General features: G+C 35.8%; 3 protein-coding genes across 4 annotated transcripts in view; all 3 read right to left on the reverse strand.

Annotated features, from left to right (window-relative positions):
* Window positions 1-1,551, reverse strand: part of LOC134294464 (ATP-dependent RNA helicase DDX19B) — a 35,109-nt gene extending 33,558 nt beyond the window's left edge. The window contains exon 1 of the mRNA XM_062965602.1: window positions 1,492-1,551. The gene's annotated coding sequence lies outside the window, so the exon portion shown is untranslated. The remainder of the gene's footprint in view (window positions 1-1,491) is intronic.
* A 7,657-nt stretch (window positions 1,552-9,208) lies between these two features.
* Window positions 9,209-14,623, reverse strand: camk2n1 (calcium/calmodulin dependent protein kinase II inhibitor 1). The gene is made up of 2 exons (XM_062965560.1): window positions 14,124-14,623; window positions 9,209-10,980 (listed from the first exon to the last, which is right to left on the reverse strand). Exons 1-2 carry the CDS (start codon window positions 14,530-14,532, stop codon window positions 10,910-10,912), a joined length of 480 nt encoding a protein of 159 aa, XP_062821630.1. The 5' UTR covers window positions 14,533-14,623; the 3' UTR covers window positions 9,209-10,909.
* A 1,520-nt stretch (window positions 14,624-16,143) lies between these two features.
* The window catches only part of mul1 (mitochondrial E3 ubiquitin protein ligase 1), a 13,122-nt gene continuing 6,895 nt past the window's right edge, over window positions 16,144-22,370 (reverse strand). For both annotated transcript variants that reach the window (XM_062965558.1, XM_062965559.1), the window contains exons 4-5: window positions 19,988-20,108; window positions 16,144-18,994 (exon numbers count right to left, since the gene is read on the reverse strand). In XM_062965558.1, the coding sequence (XP_062821628.1) occupies window positions 18,307-18,994; window positions 19,988-20,108 (809 nt within the window). In that variant the 3' untranslated portion in view covers window positions 16,144-18,306. The remainder of the gene's footprint in view (window positions 18,995-19,987; window positions 20,109-22,370) is intronic.

Genomic DNA, 22,370 nt, shown 5'->3' on the forward strand with positions numbered 1-22,370 from the left:
GATGGAGATGAAGGAGGAGTCGGCATAGAGGTGGAGGCAGATATCAAGGTGGAGATGGAGATGGGGATGAAGGAGAAAGTGGAGGTGGACATAGAGATCCAAGATGGAGGTGGAAGTGGCCATATAGGTGATGAACATGGAGACCAAGGTGGACACAGAGGTCCAGGTGGAGGTGGAAGTGGCCATAGAGGTGGAGGTGGACATAGAGATGAAGGTGAAGGTGGACATAGAGGTCCGGGTGGAGATGAAGGTGGTCATAGAGGTGGAAATGGAAGTGGAGATGAAAGCGAAGATGGAGACGAATGTACATAGAGGTAGAAGTGGACATAGAGATGGAGGTGGAGAAAGAAGTGGACATAAAGGTGGGGATGGAGATGGACAAAGAGGTCCAGATAGAGGTGGAGATGGAGATGGAGGTGGAGAAAGAAGTGGACATAAAGGTGGAGATGAAGATGGAGATGGACATAGAGGTCCAGATAGAGGTGGAGATGGAGATGGAGGTGGAGAAAGAAGTGGACATAAAGGTGGAGATGGAGATGGAGATGGACATAGAGGTCCAGATAGAGGTGGAGATGGAGATGGAGGTGGAGAAAGAAGTGGACATAAAGGTGGAGATGAAGATGGAGATGGACATAGAGGTCCAGATAGAGGTGGAGATGGAGATAGAGGTGGAGAAAGAAGTGGACATAAAGGTGGAGATGAAGATGGAGATGGACATAGAGGTCCAGATAGAGGTGGAGATGGAGATGGAGGTGGAGAAAGAAGTGGACATAAAGGTGGAGATGAAGATGGAGATGGACATAGAGGTCCAGATAGAGGTGGAGATGGAGATGGTGGAGAAAGTAGTGGACATAAAGGTGGAGATGAAGATGGAGATGGACATAGAGGTCCAGATAGAGGTGGAGATGGAGATGGAGGCAGAGCTGGACGTGGACATGGAGATGGCTACTTCCTACATTGAAGAAGTGGAGATGGACATAGATGTGGAGATGGAGATGGGCATGGGGATGGATATGAAGAAGGACATGGACATAAAAGTGGAGATGGAGGTGAAGATGGAGCTGAAGGATGGAGGTGGGCATGGAGATGGAGATGAAGGTGGAAATGGACATAGAGGTGGAGATGATGGACACAGAAGTGGAGACGGAGGTGAAGATGGATCTGGCACCTGTCTCCCAAGCCCATCTTGGCCTCCTCCTGGGGATGTGGGGCCTGCTTTGCCCAGCTGTGCCATCTCCCAGCCCGTGTCCGCCCTCGGAGGGGCTATTTTGGGCCCGTGAGTGGCAGAAGTGGGTCTCCTTCTGGGCCGAGCGATGCCGGAGCGCCAGGTGGTGCGTGGGGGGCCGGTGGGAGGTGTGCCTGCGCCTGAGAAACATCCACAGCCCACTCCTGGAAGGAGGAAAAGAGCCAGGCAGGAATGGCCACAAAAACAAGAATATTTCCCCCCCTTCCTGGTCTTCTTTGTTGACGGCTTCCCACCCAAGCACCTACCGGGTCCCACTCTGCTTAGCATGCCAGATCTTGAGTGTACATGATGTGCCCATGCGGACCCTATGGAGATAGAGATATAGATCAGTAAAACACTCTATTAAAGGATTTCGGGTGTTGCATATTGTTGTTGTTGTTGTTGTTTTCTACCCTACTTGTTTCTCTCCATAAGGAGACTCAAAGCAGCTATGTATCTATTAATATGATTATTATATGTATGTATTATAATGCATTATTATATTATGAATTATTATGTTTATTCCTACCAGCTATCTATTATTATTATTAGGTGAATTTATTATTATGCATTATTGTTATTATATTATGTATTGTTTATTTCTACCAGCAATTATTATTATTATTAATATGTATTTATTATTATGCATTATTATATTATGTATTATTATGTTTATTCCTACCAGCTATGTATCTACTATTATTATTACCATTATTATTATTATTATTATTATTAGGTGAATTTATTATAATGCATTATTGTTATTATATTATGTATTGTTTATTTCTACCAGCAATTATTATTATTAATATGTATTTATTATTATGCATTATTATATTATGTATTATTATGTTTATTCCTACCAGCTATGTATCTACTATTATTATTACCATTATTATTATTATGGATATGTATTATTATGTTTATTCCTACCAGCTATGTATCTACTACTATTACTATTATTATTACCATTATTATTATTATGGATATGTATTACTATGTTTATTCCTACCAGCTATGTATCTATTATTATTAATATTGTTTATTTATTATTATGCATTATTATTATATTATGTATTATTATGTTTATTCCTACCAGCTATGTATCTATTATTATTATGTGCATTTATTATTATGTATTATTATTATTATATTATGTATTATTATGTTTATTCCTACCAGCTATGTATCTACTACTACTACTATTATTATTATCATCATCATTATTATTATGGGTATGTATTACTATGTTTATTCCTACTAGCTATGTATCTATTATTATTATTGTTTATTTATTATTATGCATTATTATATTATGTATTATGTTTATTCCTACCAGCTATGTATCTATTATTATTATTATTATTATTATTATTATTATTATTATTATTATGTGCATTTATTATGTATTATTATATTATATATTATTATATTATGTATTATGTTTATTCCTACCAGCTATATTATTATTATTGTTTATTTATTATTATGCATTATTATATTATGTATTATTATGTTTATTCCTACCAGCTATGTATCTATTATTATGTGCATTTATTATTATGTATTATTATATTATATATTATTATGTTTATTCCTACCAGCTATGTATCTATTATTATTATGTGCATTTATTATTATGTATTATTATATTATATATTATTATGTTATGTATTATGTTTATTCCTACCAGCTATGTATCTATTATTATTATTATGTATTATTATATTATATATTATTATATTATGTATTATGTTTATTCCTACCAGCTATGTACCTATTATTATTATTGTGTATTTATTATTATGCATTATTATTATATTATGTATTATGTTTATTCCTACCAGCTATGTACCTATTATTATTATTGTGTATTTATTATTATGCATTATTATTATATTATGTATTATGTTTATTCCTACCAGCTATGTATCTACTTATTATTATTATTATTATTATTATGTTTTATTATGATGGGTATGTATTGTTATGCATCTATTGTTATTGTTGTTGTTTATTCCTACCGGCTGTGAGGAATGTTGGGAGTTGGAGTCCAAAACGCCCGGCGGGAGGGCCCAAGTTGGCCCAGGCCTGATCCGAGCCCATCCTTTCTTCTTCTTTCTTTCTTTCTTTCTTTCTTTTCTTCCTTCTTTCTTTCCTTCTTCCTCCGCACTTGGCACCCAGGCCGCCCACCCCAGACACACTTTTCTTCTTCTCCTCCGTTGGTTGCCGCAGCAACCGCGGTCCGGGGGAAACAAAGGCGGGGCGGGAGCATCCTCGCTCTGCTGGAAAAGCAAAGGGGAATCATTAATAAAACGGGCAACAATTATTTAAATCTATAGCAAATTGGGGCAAAAAAGACCGGACCTGGTCGTGTAGAAAGGAGAATTTTGATTTGTTCTCCACCTGTTGCATTCTTGATTGGCTCTCTCGTATATATGTGTGCATACATGTATGAGTGTGTATATATATATGTGTGTATATATGTGCATACATATATGTATGTATATATATGTGTGTATGCATATATGAGTGTATATATATGTGTGTGTGTGTATATATGTGTATATACATATATGAGTGTGTATATATATATATGTGCATAGTATATATGTATGTATATATATGTGTATACATATATGTGTGTATATATGTGTGTGTATACATATATATGTGTGTATGCATATATGAGTGTATATATATATGTGTGTGTGTGTATATATGTGCATGCATATATGTGTATATATATGTGTGTATGCATATATGAGTGTATATATATATATGTGTGTGTGTGTATATGTGCATGCATATATGTGTATATATATATATATGTGTGTGTATACATATATGTATGTATATATATGTGTGTATGCATATATGAGTGTATATATATGTGTGTGTGTGTATATATATATGTGTATATATGTGTGTATGCATATATGAGTGTATATATATGTGTGTGTGTATATATGTGCATGCATATATGTGTGTATATATATGTGTGTGTATACATATATATGTGTGTGTATATATGTGTATATACATATATGAGTGTGTATATATATATGTGCATAGTATATATGTATGTATATATATATGTGTATACATATATGTGTGTGTATATATATGTGTGTATACATATATGTGTGTGTATATATATGTGTGTATACATGTGTGTGTGTATACATATGTGTGTATACATATGTGTGTGTATATATGTGTGTGTATATATGTGTGTGTATACATATATATGTGTATATATATATGTGTATGCATATGTATGTGTATATATATGTGCATACATATATGTATGTATATATATGTGTGTATACATATATGTGCATATACATGTTTGTATATATGTGCATACATATGTGTGTGTATATAATAATAATAATAATAACTTTATTTTTATACCCCGCCTCTATCTCCCCGAAGGGGACTCAGGGCGGCTTACATGGGGCCAAGCCCGAATAAAAACAGTAGCAGTATAAAACACAGCAATAGACAACAACTTGCACAATAAAAAAATAAAAAAATAAAATAAAACATTAGCCAATAAAAAACAAGAACTAATAAAAACATGGATTAAAACTGAGAGATTGTAAAAGTAGACTGGGTAAGGTGCACCATATAAATATTGTAGACACGAGGTGACTGATAAAGTGCTGCAAATTCTGGAAGTGCAAATTGGGATGGGAAGAGACCCTGTGTCTATATCGAGTTGACAAAGGTAAAAGGTGCAAACCGGTACAAGAATGGTCACAGATACAGGTTGCTTCTGGATGAGCAATCTTTATCTAAAGGCTTGAGTAAAGAGCCAGGTTTTCAAGCTCTTTCTGAATGCTACCAGGGTGGGGGCTTGCCTGATTTCCCTGGGGAGCGAGTTCCAGAGCCGGGGGGCCACCACGGAGAAGGCCCTCTCTCTCGTCCCCACCAACCGTATATGTGTGTGTATACGTATATGTGTGTATATATGTGTATTTATATGTGCATACACATTTGTGTGTGTATATATATGTGCATACTATAATAATAATTCTATAATAATAGTAATAATTCTACTATAATATACTATAATTCTATGATGATAATAATAATTCTATAATAATAATTGTTGTTATTATTACCTTGAAAATAATAATAATAGTAATTATTATTATTATTTCATTATGACACAGCAAACAAGATAGATATACTGGATTTCATTATTATTATTATCATTATTATTACTCTAAAATCCCGCAACCATCATAGCATAACATTTTAACCGTTGCTTGTGGAGAAATACCTCTATGGATCACGTTTTTAGTGCTCGACATGGGCTTTTATGGCTGGCCATTATTCTTCCCCGTGGTTGTCGTGGTTGTCGTGGTTGTCGTGGTTATGAGAGCCGCTCGGTTGTGTCTTTTTTTGTCTCCTCCGCCGACACCCGCCGCCGCCTCAGCCTTTCAATCATTTTTAATGACTAGTGTTTACCAAAGTCTTCACGCCTTGCATAACTTTCCCCGTGACTTGCTGCAAAAAGAAAAGGTTTATTAGAAAAAAGGCATCGAAAACTTTTTCTCCATGGAAACAGGATGGGGAAGCCTGCGCCAAACTTTCCCCAACTTTTTCTCTCTTTTCTATTTTGACCAGCCCATTCCTTATGTTTCATTGCTGCGTTTTAACTTTGTCTTATTAATGGTTAGGGTTTTTATCGTATGTTTTAATTTTCATTTGTGCATTTTCGGTATTTGATGTTGTTGGATGGTTGCTTGTTTTGCATTGTAAGCCGCCCTGAGTCTCTGCGGGGAGATGGAGGCGGGGTACAAAAATAAAATAAAATAAAAATAATTATTATTATTATTGGCCTTCAGGGTCCCTTCTGACACTATAAATTATTATATTATTATTATTATTATTATTATTATTATTATTATTATTATTATTATTATTATATCTCCCCATTCTATGGTGGACTAGATGGCCTTTAGAGTCCCTTATGACACTATAAATAAATTATTATTATTATTATTATTATTATTATTATTATTATTATTATTATTATTATTATATCTCCCCATTCTATGGTGGACTAGATGGCCTTTAGAGTCCCTTATGACACTATAAATAAATTATTATTATTATTATTATTATTATTATTATTATTATTATTATTATTATTATAATATCTCCCCTTTCTATGGTGGACTAGATGGCCTTTAGAGTCCCTTATGACACTATAAATTATTATTATATTATTATTATTATTATTATTATATCTCCCCCTTCTATGGAAAGACTAGATGGCCTTCAGGGTCCCTTCTGACACTATACATTATTATTATATTATTATTATTATTATATCTCCCCTTTCTATGGTGGACTAGATGGCCTTTAGAGTCCCTTATGACACTATAAATAACTTATTATTATTATTATTATTATTATTATTATATTTCCCGTTTCTATGGAAGGATTAGATGGCCTTTAGAGTCCCTTCTGACACTGTAAATAAATTAATATTATTATTATTATTATTACTATTATTATTTTCTATGGTCTAGATGGCCTTTAAGGCCCCTTCTGACTCTATAAATTATTATTACTATTATTATTATTATTATTATTATTATTATTATTATTATTATTATTATTATTATTATTTATAGTGGTAGAAGGGACCCTGAAGGCCATCTAGTCCACCCTCCTTCCATAGAAAGGGGAGATATAATAATAATAATAATAATAATAATAATAATAATAATAATAATAATGTGTGTTAGAAGGGACCCTGAAGGGCATCTAGTCCACCATAGAAAGGGGAGATATAATAATAATAATAATAATAATAATAATAATAATAATAATAGTGTTAGAAGGGACCCTGAAGGCCATCTAGTCCACCCTCCTTCCATAGAAAGGGGAGATATAATAATCATAATATAATATAATAAAATAATAATAATAATAATAATAATAATAATAATAATAATGTGTGTTAGAAGGGACCCTGAAGGCCATCTAGTCCACCATAGAAAGGGGAGATATAATAATAATAATAATAATAATAATAATAATAATAATATAATTTATAGTGTCAGAAGGGACCCTGAAGGGCATCTAGTCCACCATAGAAAGGGGAGATATAATAATAATAATAATAATAATAATAATAATAATAATAATAATAATAATAATAAGTGTGTTAGAAGGGACCCTGAAGGCCATCTAGTCCACCCTCCTTCCATAGAAAGGGGAGATATAATAATCATAATATAATATAATAAAATAATAATAATAATAATAATAATTTATAGTGTCAGAAGGGACCCTGAAGGGCATCTAGTCCACCATAGAAAGGGGAGATATTATAATAATAATAATAATAATAATAATAATAATAATAATAGTATCTCCCCTTTCTGTGGTGGACTAGATGGCCTCAAGGGTCCCTCCGGACCCTCTCTCTCTCTCCTTTCTCCTTCCCTCTCTTCTCTTCCTCCGTATCATTTCCCTCCGTAACCGGACCCCGGGCACCCAGGGCTTTTCTTCTATTATTCATGTTGTTCTCTGGAAACCCGAGACCCTTGTCCGCAAGAGAACTGGGAACGAGAGGCACCTGGGGTGGACAGAAAACACATTAGGACACTCGTGCCTTTGCTAAGGGCCTCTGTCGGGAGTGATTTAGTTGTGCACATCCCCATTGCAGACTGGGGTCCGACTAGATGACCTCTAAGGGTCCCTTCCAAAAAAAAATTTTTAAATTATTTTAATCTAAAATGATAACGGACTTTAAGCCTTTGGAGGTCTACCAACTAAAGCTGGATGGGCCTCTGCTGGGAGTGTTTTAGTTGTGTCCTTGGCTGGCCTCTGTCGAGAGTGCTTTAATTGTGTACATCCGCACTGCTGAATTGGGTCCCAACTAGATGACCTCTAAGGGTCCCTTCCTACTATTTTATTTATTGCAATTTAAAATTATCATTATTGTATTAAGTCTATTAAAATTATCATTATTGTATTAAGTCTATTAAAATTATCATTATTGTATTAAGTCTATTAAAATTATCATTATCGTATTCAGTCTATTAATATTATCATTATCCTATTTATTAAAATCATCATTATCGTATTGTCTATTAAAATTATTATATTAAATCTATTAAAATTATCATTATCGTATTAAGTCTATTAAAATTATCATTATCGTATTCAATCTATTAAAATCATCATTATTGTATTGTCTATTAAAATTATCATCGTTTTAAGTCTATTTAAATTATCATTATCATATTTATTAAAATTATCATCATCGTATTAAGTCTATTAAAATTATCATGATCGTGTTAAGTCTATTAAAATTATCATTAACGTATTCAGTCTATTAAAATTATCATTATCCTATTTATTAAAATTATATCGTATTAAGTCTATTAAAATTATCATTTTCGTATTAAGTCTATTAAAATAATTATTGTATTAAGTCTATTAAAATTATCATTATCCTATTAAGTCTATTAAAATTATCATTATTGTATTAAGTCTATTTATTTATTTATTTATTTATTTAAATTATCATCATATTAAGTCTATTAAAAATATCATTATATTTATTAAAATTATCATTATCGTATTAAGTCTATTAAATTTATCATTATATTTATTAAAATCATCATTATTGTATTAAGTCTATTAAAATTATTATATTAAATCTATTAAAATTATTATCGTATTAAGTCTATTAAAATTATCATTATTGTATTGTCTATTAAAATTATTCTCGTGTTAAGTCTATTAAAATTATCATTATCATATTTATTAAAATTATCATTATCATATTAAGTCTATTAAAATTATCATTATTGTGTTAAGCTTTGGAAGTCTATTAACAGGACTCGGATGGGCCTCTGCTGGGAAAGCTTTAGTTGTGTCCTCGGATTCAAACCCTAGCCTTGGAATAATATAAATAATATAAATAATGACAATACGATGCGGACGAGATGGTTTTTCCCTTTGTTTATTATCATATTATATTATAATTCCCATACATTGCGGAAATAGCCCTGTGCCGGAGAAGAAGAAGAAGAAGAATCCAAAGTGCGACAGAAGACAATAAAAGAGTTTTGTCGGTAAGAAAAAAGGCAAAATATCGCCTGGAAAAAGTTCTGCATCCCATGCAAACAAACAAGGTTTCCAAAAGGAAGAACCAGAAAAAAGGTATAAAAGTGAGAGGTTCCTCTCTCGTATATATATATCTATATATTTTCTCATAAAGTCAGGAAAAAAGAGCGTTAGAAAGAGAATCATTCCGGTACAAAAAGAGTTCAATTTACTATCATCAAGAAATAGAGGAAATATATATATTATATATTATACATAATACTATATAATATATAATATATATTCTGTAATATATATATATATTATATATAGTATATATATATTCTCACATTCAAAAATATTTGGCACACAAGTTATAAAGTTTAATGTGTTTTCAAAGGCTTTTATGGCCTTGCCGCATCAAAGCCTGGCTGCTTCCTGCCTTGGTTGTTAGCTGGCCTTGATTGTTTCCTGTCTGGAATTCCCATTTTCTGAGTGTTAGCTGGCCCTGATTGATTCCTGTCTGGAATTCCGGTTTTCTGAGTTAGCTGGCCTTGATTGTTTCTTGTCTGGAATTCCCATTTTCTGAGTGTTAGCTGGACCTGATTGTTTGTCTGGAATTCCCGTTTTCTGAGTGTTAGCTGGCCTTGATTGTTTCTAGTCTGGAATTCCCATTTTCTGAGTGTTAGCTGGCCCTGATTGTTTCTTGTCTGGAATTCCCGTTTTCTGTTAGCTGGCCTTGTTTCTTGTATGGAATTCCCGTTTTCTGAGTGTTCGCTGGCCCTGATTGTTTCCTATCTGGAATTCCCGTTTTCTGAGTGTTAGCTGGCCTTGATTGTTTCTTGTCTGGAATTTCCCTGTTTTCTGAGTGTTGGACACAAAAAAACCTCAAAGCCTTGCAGTGTCAAAGCCTGGCTGCTTCCTGCCTCGGTTTGGAGGTGTTCGCTGGCCCTGATTATTTCCTGTCTGGAATTCCCGTTTTCCAAGTGTTAGCTGGCCCTGGTTGTCTGGAATTCCAATGTTTTCTGAGTGAACACAAAAAAAATCATAGCCTTGCAGCGTCAAAGCCTGGCTGCTTCCTGCCTTGGTTGGGAGGTGTTAGCTGGCCCTGATTGTTTGGCTTCCATGCATTCTATGTCGGGCGGGGTGAAAAAAAAACAATTTGAATCCAATCCCTATATTATAATAATACAGATAGAATCGTATTTACAAAGGATCCAGAGCGGTTGTGCAAAATGGGAACACGGAACCGAGAGTGTATGCAAACGCATGCAAATCAATTTCTCCTGCTAATAAATTACGAATAAATAAATAAATACTGTTTTGTTTTTTCCCCCTTTTCTATTCTTCTTTCTATCCCAGAGTCCTCGAGAAAGTCAACGTGAAAAAAAAAATAAAAGTCCAAAGTGCAGTGCAATATTTGTCGTCCGCTTGTGCTTTTCGTTTCATTCCCCTCTTTCTTTCCATCCTTTCCATCCTTTTTTTTGAAAATAAATATATAAAAATGTGCAGGTTTGTAAACCTCAATATTTCCATTTTTCTTTCTTTTTTTCATTGTTAGTTGGGGAAAAAGAGCCAAAATTCCTTCTTTTTTGGGTTAATTTAAACTCCCGGCGGAGGTTTGTCGGAAATGTTTTTCAGCACGTCGTCGATCCGGTCGTCTTCGATGACCACTGAAATCACAGAAATGCCCACGTCAATAATGCAAATATTTAATTTCATCCAAATTTCTATCACATTTTTGGAGGAAAAAAAGGGGAATTTCAGCCATTTTTTTACAGCTGCCCGAAAACTGCAGCAAACTGGGCAGATTTATTATTATTATTATTATTATTATTATTATTATTATTATTATTATTATTATTATTATTATATTATTATTATTATTATTATTATTATATTATATTATTATTATAATTATTATAATTATTATTATAAGAATATATTATTATTAAATTATATTACATTATTTTTATATTATTATACAATATACACAGAGTAATAATAGATATATTATTAACCTTACTGCCGTTTCAAATTCTTACATATATGTTTACATTATTACATAATGTTGCTATTATTAAATTATTGTTATAGTAGAGTGAATTATTATTATTATTATTATTAATAATAATAATAATAATTAGCTGCCTCTTTTTTAATTATGCAGATTCAAAAACCCATGCTCCAAGTCTCAACACTTCCCAAGAGATTATTATTATTATTATTATACAATATACACAGAGTAATAATAGATAAATTATTATTGACCTTACTGCCGTTTCAAATTCTTACATATATGTTTACATTATTACATAATGTTGCTATTATTAAATTATTGTTATAGTAGAGTGAATTATTATTATTATTATTATTATTATTATTAATAATAATAATTAGCTGCCGCTTCTTTAATTATGCAGATTCAAAAACCCATGCTCCAAGTCTCAACACTTCCCAAGAGATTATTATTATTATTATTATTATTATTATTATTATTATTATTATTATTATCATTGAGACTTGGAGCATGGGTTTTTGAATCTGCATAATTAAAGAAGAGGCAGCTAATTATTATTATTATTATTAATAATAATAATAATAATTCACTCTGCTATAACAATAATGTAATAATACCAACAGATTGGAAAAATAATGTAGTTTGACTCGTGATTTTGTGATACGAAATCCAGCATATATATATATATATATATATATATATATATATATGCGCCATTGTGTCATTATTAATAATAATATTAGCTGCTTCCTCTTTAATTACACAATAACCAGGTACTAGTATTATGTAACGGCAGCAAACAAATATTACCAATAATAATAGAAGCAACCCAAACGTCCATGTAGTATTAATAATAATTATTATTAATAAACTTCTCCCATGCAGTTATAACGGTAACTATCTAAATGGCCATGCAATAATACTAATAGCCGTAACACAATAATAGCCTGTGCAACAATAATAATGGATACCTGACTTTGCCTTGTTGACAATAATAATAATTAAAATTTAATCATCCTATCCAGTGCTAATTGGTTTTGCCGACGGACGTATGGAAGGGATGATGATAATGGTAACAATACGACCGGCACAATAAATGGGCACCTTTCCATCAATCTACCTTTCTACCTACCTGCCTATCTTCCTATTTCTACCTACTTCCCTTCCTATCATTCCACCTATCCATCTTTTGATCTTTCTACATTCTTACCTACCTACCTGTCTACCTACCTGCCTACCAATCCATCTTTTGATCTATCATTCTATGCACCTGTCGACCTACTTTTTTACCCACCTACCTTTCTATTGTTCTGTCTACCTATCTTTCCACCTACCTATCCATCTATGTACCTTTCTACGTACCTATTTACCTACCGACCTTTCTATTGTTCTACCTACTTTCCACCTACCTATCCGTCTTTTGATCTTTCTACATATACATCTATCTTCCTACTTACCTTTCTACTTACCTATCTTCCTACCCACCTACCTTTCTACTGTTTTACCTATCTTTCCACCTATCTATCCATCTTTCAATCTTTCTACCTATCTTCCTACCCACCTACCTACCTATTGTTCTTTCTACCTATCTTTACACCTATCCATCTTTCCACCTACCTTTCTATTGTTCTGTCTACCTATCTTTCCACCTACCTATTCACTTACCCACCTACCTATTGTTCTGTCTACCTATCTTTCCACCTATCCATCGATCTATCTGCCTATTTAACTACCTACCTGCCTACCTTTCTACCTGTTTTCCTACCTGTCTCCCCCTCCCCTTCCTCCTTACCTTTCTACCTACCTGTCTACCTACCTGCCAACCTACCTACCTATCTACCTGCCTACCTTTCTACCTACCTACCTATCTGTCTACCTACCTGCCAACCTACCTAATCTACCTACCTACCTACCTACCTGCTTACCTTTCTACCTGTCTACCTACGTACCTGCTTACCTTGCTACTTGCCTTCCTACCTGTCTCCCCGTCCCTCCTTCCTACCTCTCTACCTGCCTACCTGTCTCCCTACCTGCCAACCTACCTACCTATCTACCTGCCTACCTTTCTACCTGCTTACCTTTCTACCTGTCTACCTACCTACCTGCTTACCTTGCTACTTGCCTTCCTACCTGTCTCCCCGTCCCCTCCCTCCTTCCTACCTCTCTACCTCTCTACCTTTCTACCTACCTGTCTACCTACCTGCCAACCTACCTACCTATCTACCTGCCTACCTTTCTACCTACCTACCTATCTGTCTACCTACCTGCCTACCTACCTAATCTACCTGCCTGCCTACCTGTCTACCTGCTTACCTTGCTACTTGCCTTCCTACCTGTCTCCCCGTCCCCTCCCTCCTTCCTACCTCTCTACCTCTCTACCTTTCTACCTACCTGCCAACCTACCTACCTACCTACCTGCTTACCTTTCTACCTGCCTACCTTTCTACCTGCTTACCTTTCTACCTGTCTACCTACCTACCTGCTTACCTTGCTACTTGCCTTCCTACCTGTCTCCCCGTCCCCTCCCTCCTTCCTACCTCTCTACCTCTCTACCTTTCTACCTACCTGCCAACCTACCTACCTACCTACCTGCTTACCTTTCTACCTGCCTACCTTTCTACCTGCTTACCTTTCTACCTGTCTACCTACCTACCTGCTTACCTTGCTACTTGCCTTCCTACCTGTCTCCCCGTCCCCTCCCTCCTTCCTACCTGTCTACCTACCTGCCTACCTGTCTACCCTACCTGTCTCCCTGCCTGCCCTCCACCCGCCTTTCTTCTCCGGTGGTGGGCTCACCGCACTTGCTCCGCCCGATCTGCCCGAGCTTGGGGGGCCTCTTGGCGGGGGGGCCCCCGGGGTAGAAGGCGCTGGTGTCCCGGCCCCCCCGGCAGGAGAAGGGGATCTCGGCCCCCACCTCCCCGGAGAAGGAGCCCAGCTTCTCCTCGCTGAACGGCAGCACCTCCGACATCCTGGCCTCCGAAGGAGAAGAAAGGAAGGAAGGAAGGAAGAAGAGAAAGAGAGAAGGAAGAGAGATGGAGGGAGAAGAGCCCGGCTCCCCAAGAAAGCTCCCTCGGCTGAGACTGGCAGAGAGAAGAGAACGAAGGAAGGAGGGAGGGAGGGAGGAGGAAAGAGAAGGAGGAGAGAGAGAGGAGGGAGGAGAGAATGAAGGCAGACAAAGAGAAGAGAGAACAAAGAGCAGGGCCATGGCAGGGGATGGTGGGAGTTGTAGTCCACCCACATCCTTAGCACAAGACCATTTGTCACACCTGAAACCAAACAATGATTGGGTCGCTGTGAGTTTTCCAGACTGTCACAGATATATAATAAACCCCACTTATATTTTCCAACAGACCTCACAACCTCTGAGGATGTCTGCCATAGATGTGGGAGAAACGTCAGGAGAGAATGCTCCTGGAACATGGCCAGGCAGCCCGGAAAACTCACAGCAAGACAGTGATTCCAGCCATGAAAGCCTTCCTTCAATAGCACATCATCATCATCATCTTTATATTATATTATCATCATCACTATTATATTATCTGTATTATATTATCTGTATTATATTATCTGTATTATATTACAATATAATACAATTTTAAAATATAATATGAAAATATAATATAACAATTTGAAAATATAATATAATATGAAAATATAATATAATACAATTTGAAAATATAATACAATATGAAAATATAATATATGAAAATAGAATATAATACAAAATATAATATATAAATATAATACAATTTGAAAATATAATATAATACAATTGAAAATATAATACAATTTGAAAATATAATACAATTTGAAAATATAATACAATTTGAAAATATAATACAATACAAAAATATAATACAATTTGAAAATATAATATAATACAATTTGAAAATATAATACAATTTGAAAATATAATACAATTTGAAAATATAATACAATACAATATGAAAATATAATACAATTTGAAAATGTAACATAATACAATTTGAAAAGATAATATAATACAAAAATATAATATAATACGAAAATATAATATAATATGAAAATATAATATAAAAATATAATACAATTTGAAAATATAATACAATTGAAAATATATAATACGAAAATATAATATAATACGAAAATATAATACGAAAATATAATATAATACGAAAATATAATACAATTTGAAAATATAATACAATTTGAAAATATATATTTTCAAATTATATTTTCAAATTATATTATATTTTCGTATTATATTATATTTTCGTATTATATTATATTTTCGTATTATATTATATTTTCATATTATATTACATTATCATTAATATATTATTATCATTATCATATTATCATTATATTATCTAGATTGTCATTATCTAGATTATCCTTATTCTATTACCCTTACATAAACACTATAAATTAATAAACGGCCATCTGTCGGGAGGGCTTTGGTGGTGCCTTCCCAGCAAAAGCCAAATCCATGAAGTGTTTGAAGGCTCTCTGGACCCTTTGAATTGACATATAGGGTCAGGAGGGTGAAATACAGCCAATAACCCCAATAACAATATTTCTTTGGTGCATGTTATGAGAACGATCCTAAGATTAAACAACAACAAAGCCCAAAACGGAGCTCGAAAACAGACTCATGGGTGTTGTAGTGTCATTGTGTGGGAGCGGGAGGAACAGAAATAGCTCTATTTGGTGACAACGCCTCGCTTTTTAAGAGATCGAGAAAATAAAATACAAAGTCTACAATGAGCACTTAATGCCACCTAGAGCCCTAGGCAGGAAAATCCCACACTGAGACTATATAGTATAGTGAAAATCCGCAAAGTAGGGACACTATATTTATTTTAATATTTATACATTGTTTTAAACACTATTTTAAGTCTTTACCAACCCATCGTGTGTTGATAAATCGCCTCCTTCTCCTCCCTTTTCTCTTCTTCCGTAGGCTGAAAATTGTAATTTTTTATGATTCATAATAGTCTTTTAGAGTTTATTGAAAAACCGCGAATCCGTGAAAACTATAATGGGAACTGGGTGGAAATCCCACCCAAACTGGGGATCCTTCACTCTCCATCAAACAAGGGAAAAGCCAAAAATAAAACATTTTCGACACACACAAACTTTTATTTGTAATGTGTCCGAAGTGTCCTCCAATATCCGATGGGAAAGAGAACGGGTTCCGGAGTCCGTTCTGGAGAGAGAGAAAAATATCAATAATTCAGCCAAAGTATCCTCTAATTGCCTAATTTGTCCGAAGTGTCTTCCAATAGCTGATGGTGAGAAAAAGGTGGTCCAAAATCCATTTTGGGGAGAGAAAAAAATATCCATAATTCGGTCAAAATATCCTCCAATCTCCTATCATAATAAACTTTGTTTACATTCCACCCTGTCTCCCCGATAGTGATGAGAAGGGGTTCCGGAGGTCATTTCGAGAAGAAAGAACCCATAATTTGTCCCAATTATCCTCCTATATCCGATGGTGTGAAGAAGGGGTTCCGGGGTCCGTTCCGGGCTCGATTCCGAGGGGACTCGGGGTGGATATAGTAATAAGAAGGGGTTCCGGAAACCGTTTCAAGAAGAAAGAACCCGTAATTCGTCTGAATTATTCTCCAATATCTGATGGTGAGAAGAAGGGGTTCCGGGGTCCGTTCCAGGGTCGGTTCCAAGGGGACTTGGGTGGATATAGTGATAACAAGGGGTTCCAGAGGCCGTTCCAAGAAGAAAGAACCCGTAAATCGTCCAAATTATCCTCCGATTTCCAATGGTGAGAAGAAGGGGTTCCGGGGTCCATTCCGGGATCCGTTCTGGGGTCCGTTCCGGGGTCCGTTCCAAGAGGACTCAGGGCAGATATAGTGATAAGGAGATACGGAGGCCGTTTCAAGAAGAAAGAAACCATAATTTGTCCGTATTTTCCTCCGATATCCGATGGTGAGAAGAAGGGGTTCCGGGGTCCGTTCCGGGGTCGGTTCTGAGGGTACTCGGAGTGGATATAGTGATAAGAATGGGTTCCGGAGGTCATTTCAAGAAGAAAGAAACCATAATTCCAATATCCGATGGTGAGAAGAAGGGGTTCCGGGGTCCATTCCGGGGTCGGTTCCGAAGTGACTCTGGGTGGATATAGTGATAAGAGGGGGTTCTGGAGGCCGTTTCAAGAAGAAAGAAACCATAATTCCAATATCCGATGGTGAGAAGAAGGGGTTCCGGGGTCCGTTCCGGGGTCGGTTCCGAGGTGACTCGGGGTGGATATCGGAATAAGAAGGGATTCTGGAGGCCGTTTCAAGAGGAAAGAAACCATAATTCCAATATCCAATGGTGTGATGGAGGGGTTCCGGGGTCCATTCCGGGGCCAGTTCCAGGGGTACTCAGGGTGGATATAGTGATAAGAATGGGTTCCGGAGGTCATTTCAAGAAGAAAGAAACCATAATTCCAATATCCAATGGTGTGATGGAGGGGTTCCGGGGTCCATTCCGGGGCCAGTTCCAGGGGTACTCAGGGTGGATATAGTGATAAGAATGGGTTCCGGAGGTCATTTCAAGAAGAAAGAAACCATAATTCCAATATCCGATGGTGAGAAGAAGGGGTTCCGGGGTCCATTCCGGGGTCGGTTCCGAAGTGACTCTGGGTGGATATAGTGATGAGAAGGGGTCCCGGAGGCCGTTTCAAGAAGAAAGAAACCATAATTCCAATATCCGATGGTGAGAAGAAGGGGTTCCGGGGTCCGTTCCGGGGTCGGTTCCGAGGTGACTCGGGGTGGATATCGGAATAAGAAGGGATTCTGGAGGCCGTTTCAAGAGGAAAGAAACCATAATTCCAATATCCAATGGTGTGATGGAGGGGTTCCGGGGTCCGTTCCGGGGCCAGTTCCAGGGGTACTCAGGGTGGATATAGGGATAAGAAGGGGTTCCGGAGGCCGTTTCAAGAAGAAAGAAACCATAATTCCCATATCCGATGGTGAGAAGAAGGGGGTTCCGGGGTCGGTCCTCAGCTGTTGTAGAGCGGGACGGCCCTAGCGATCTCCCGCCGGCAGACGGGGCAGCGTGGGGGGCGGGGCAGGGCGGCGTAGCACTGGAGGCAGGCGCAGACGTGTCCGCACTCGAGGAAGGCGCAGGAGCGTTCCCGGGCCATGCAGACCACGCAAGGAGCGCCGGCTTCCCCCCCGGAGGCCTTGGGGTCCCGCCGCATCCGCCGCTTCTCTTTCCGCCACCGGAGCTGCTTGCGGAGGACGAAGAAGAGCGCGGCGCAGGCGACCAGTCCGCAGCCGAGCGCCAGGAGCCTCCAGAGGCGCAGGCTGGACTCCTGCTTGCGCAGCAAGGCCTCGAAGCCCAGGCCGGAGAGGTAGTAGCGCAGGCCCGCTTTGGGGGGCTGGAGGCGGAGGGCGCCGTCGCCGTCGAGGACGAGCTCCCCGATGCCGGTCAGGGAGGCCCCCACGCGCAGCATCTCCTCCGTCTCCCGGATGCCCTTGGGCCGCTCCCCGCTGATGTAGTGGCCCACGGCGTCCGCAAAGGACTGGGCCGAAGGGTGGAACCGCTCGTAGACCGGCTCCAGGCTCAGCTCCACCGCCTCCAAGGGCCGCCAGACACGCACGGCCACCTCACGCCCCACCTCTCGGGGGGCCAGGTCAAAGGGCATGCTGTTGGTCCTCTGGTGGATGACCTTTTCCGAATCGTTCCTGAAGAAACAGAAATCAGAATTCCACATTATAATAATTCCACATTATAATAATTATAATAATTCCACATTATAATAATTATAATAATTCCACATAATCAAATTATAATAATTCCACATAATCAAATTATAATAATTCCACATAATCAAATTATAATAATTCCACATAATCAAATTATAATAATTCCACATTATAATAATTCCACATAATCAAATTATAATAATTCTACATAATCATATTATAATAATAATTCTACATAATACTAATAATTCTAATTCTACATAATAATAATTCTACATAATAATAATTCTACATAATAATAATTCTAATTCTACATAATAATAATAATTCTAATTCTACATAATTCTACATAATAGTTCTAATTCTAGTTAATAATTCTAATTCTACATAATAATAATAGTTCTACATAATATTAATAATTCCACACTATAATAATAATCCCACACAATATTAATAATTCCACACTATAATAACAATAATAATTCTACACTATAATAATAATACGACTTCCACATTATTATAATACCAATCCAACACTATAATAATAAGAATTATATAACACTAAGTCCACATTATAATACTAAGTCCACATTATAATACTAATTCCACATTGTAGCAATAATTCCACATTGTAGCAATAATTCCACATTGTAGCACTAATTCCACATTGTAGCACTAATTCCACATTGTAGCACTAATTCCACATTGTAGCACTAATTCCACATTGTAGCACTAATTCCACATTGTAGCAATAATTCCACATTGTAGCAATAATTCCACATTGTAGTACTAATTCCACATTGTAGTACTAATTCCACATTGTAGCAATAATTCCACATTGTAGCAATAATTCCACATTATAGCAATAATTCCACATTATAGTACTAATTCCACATTGTGGTACTAATTCCACATCATAATAATTCTGCAATTGTTATTATTGTTATTAAATTATACTATTACTATACCAACCAGAGGTGTGTGGTCCGGTTCCAGACCACTTTGTGCTCCCGCAGCGTCAGCCGCTGAATCACTCCCTTGCAATCGTCCACAAATTGGCTGCTCAGGGTCTCTTTCACGGAACAAACAACACCTTTTGGATGGAGAGAAGGGGCGGAAATATGAGATATATATATATATATATATATATATAAAAGAGTGATGGCATCAGGGCAGCGCACAAAACAACAAAACTACAGCCCCCCAAACCTCGAAATTTGACAACACAACCCATCATCCACGGCTCTAGGTTGATACAACAAAAAAGAAAAGAAAAATAAAGTCCTAATTAGATGGAAAAGGATAATTGTTTTTATCCAATTGCTGCCAGTTAGAGGGCTAAGCTCCACCCACTTGGTCTCCTAGCAACCTACTCAGTCCAGGGGACAGGCACAGTTAGGCTTCAGGCCTCTTCCACACTGCCTATAAGATACAGATAATAATAATAATTAATAATAATACTTTATTTATACCCCGCCACCATCTCCCCGTGCGGACTCGGGGTAGCTTACGTGGGGCAGAGGCCCAAACAACATAGAACAAAACATAGGCAACATAATACAAATCACACTATAAAAAGATAAATCAGTAATACAATACAGTAGAGTCTCACTTATCCAACACTCGCTTATCCAACGTTCTGGATTATCCAACGCCTTTTTGGAGTCAATGTTTTCAATACATCGTGATATTTTGGTGCTAGATTCGTAAATACAGTAATTACTACATAGCTTTACTGCCTATTGAACTACTTTTTCTGTCAAATTTGTTGTCTAACATGATGTTTTGGTGCTTAATTTGTAAAATCATAACCTATTTTGATGTTTAATAGGCTTTTCCTCAATGCCTCCTTATTATCCAACATATTCGCTTATCCAACGTTCTGCCGGCCCGTTTACGTTGGATAAGTGAGACTCTACTGTATATCAATTAAAACAAAAATACAGGATAAAAATTGTATTTAAAACACATAAATGGTAAAATCGTAATAAAAATGGGATAGATTATCTGATTATCAGATTTTAACTGGATTATATGGCAGTGTAGACTCAAGGCCCTTCCACATAGCTATATTACCCATTTAGAATCTTATATTATCCGCTTTGAACTGGATTATCTTGAGTCCACACTGCCAGATAATTCAGTTCAGTGTGCATTTTATACAGCTGTGTAGAAGGGGCAGTTCTAGGCAGATAATATAAGATTATAGATATACAGTAGAGTCTCACTAATCCAACATAAACAGTGTCCTCTACCCTCACCACTTTCATAGTACACAAACAAATATATGCCATATACTTATATTTAACAAAAATTAATATTAGTAATAATATTGTTTTCTATTATCAATATATTATTAATTATATTATTATTATTATTATTATTATAAAAGAATAAGTTCCAAGATATGAATACTGTAATTTCTAAAGTATATATACAGTAGAGTCTCACTTATCCAACATAAATGGGCCGGCAGAATGTTGGATAAGCGAATATATTGGATAATAAGGAGGCATTAAGGAAAAGCCTATTAAACATCAAATTAGGTTATGATTTTACAAATGAAGCACCAAAACATCATATTAGACAACAAATTTGGCAGAAAAAGTAGTTCAATGCTCAGTAATGCTATGTAGTAATTACTGTATTTATGAATTTAGCACCAAAATATCACGATATATTGAAAACATTGACTACAAAAATGCGTTGGATAATCCAGAACGTTGGATAAGCGAGTGTTGGATAAGTGAGACTCTACTGTATATATAACATATTATATTTAATAATAATTCATATTATTATTATTTTGGAGTAAGTTCCAAGATATGAAGGCTATTATTATTGTTATTATTACAGTAGAGTCTCACTTATCCAACGTTCTGGATTATCCAACGCATTTTTGTAGTCAATGTTTTCAATGCATTGTGATATTTTGGTACTAAATTCGTAAATACAGTAATTAGTACATAGCATTAATGTGTAATGAACTACTTTTTCTGTCAAATTTGTTGTATAACATAATGTTTTGGTGCTTAATTTGTAAATTCATAACCTATTTTGATGTTTAATAGGCTTTTTCTTAATCTCTCCTTATTATCCAACATATTCGCATATCCAACGTTCTGCCGGCCCGTTTATGTTGGATAAGTGAGACTATACTGTATTATTATTATTTAATATAGTATAAATATATGCTATATACTTAACAATTAATATTATTAGTAATAATACTTTTTCTACTACTAATATATTAATTATATTATTATTATTTTGGAGTAAGTTCCAAGATATTAAGACTATTATTATTATTATTATTATTATTATTATTATGTGTTAGCATTCTTAGGCTTTACCT

This window comes from Anolis carolinensis, unplaced genomic scaffold, assembly GCF_035594765.1.
Source record: "Anolis carolinensis isolate JA03-04 unplaced genomic scaffold, rAnoCar3.1.pri scaffold_15, whole genome shotgun sequence".
Classification (NCBI taxonomy): Eukaryota; Metazoa; Chordata; class Lepidosauria; order Squamata; family Dactyloidae; genus Anolis; species Anolis carolinensis.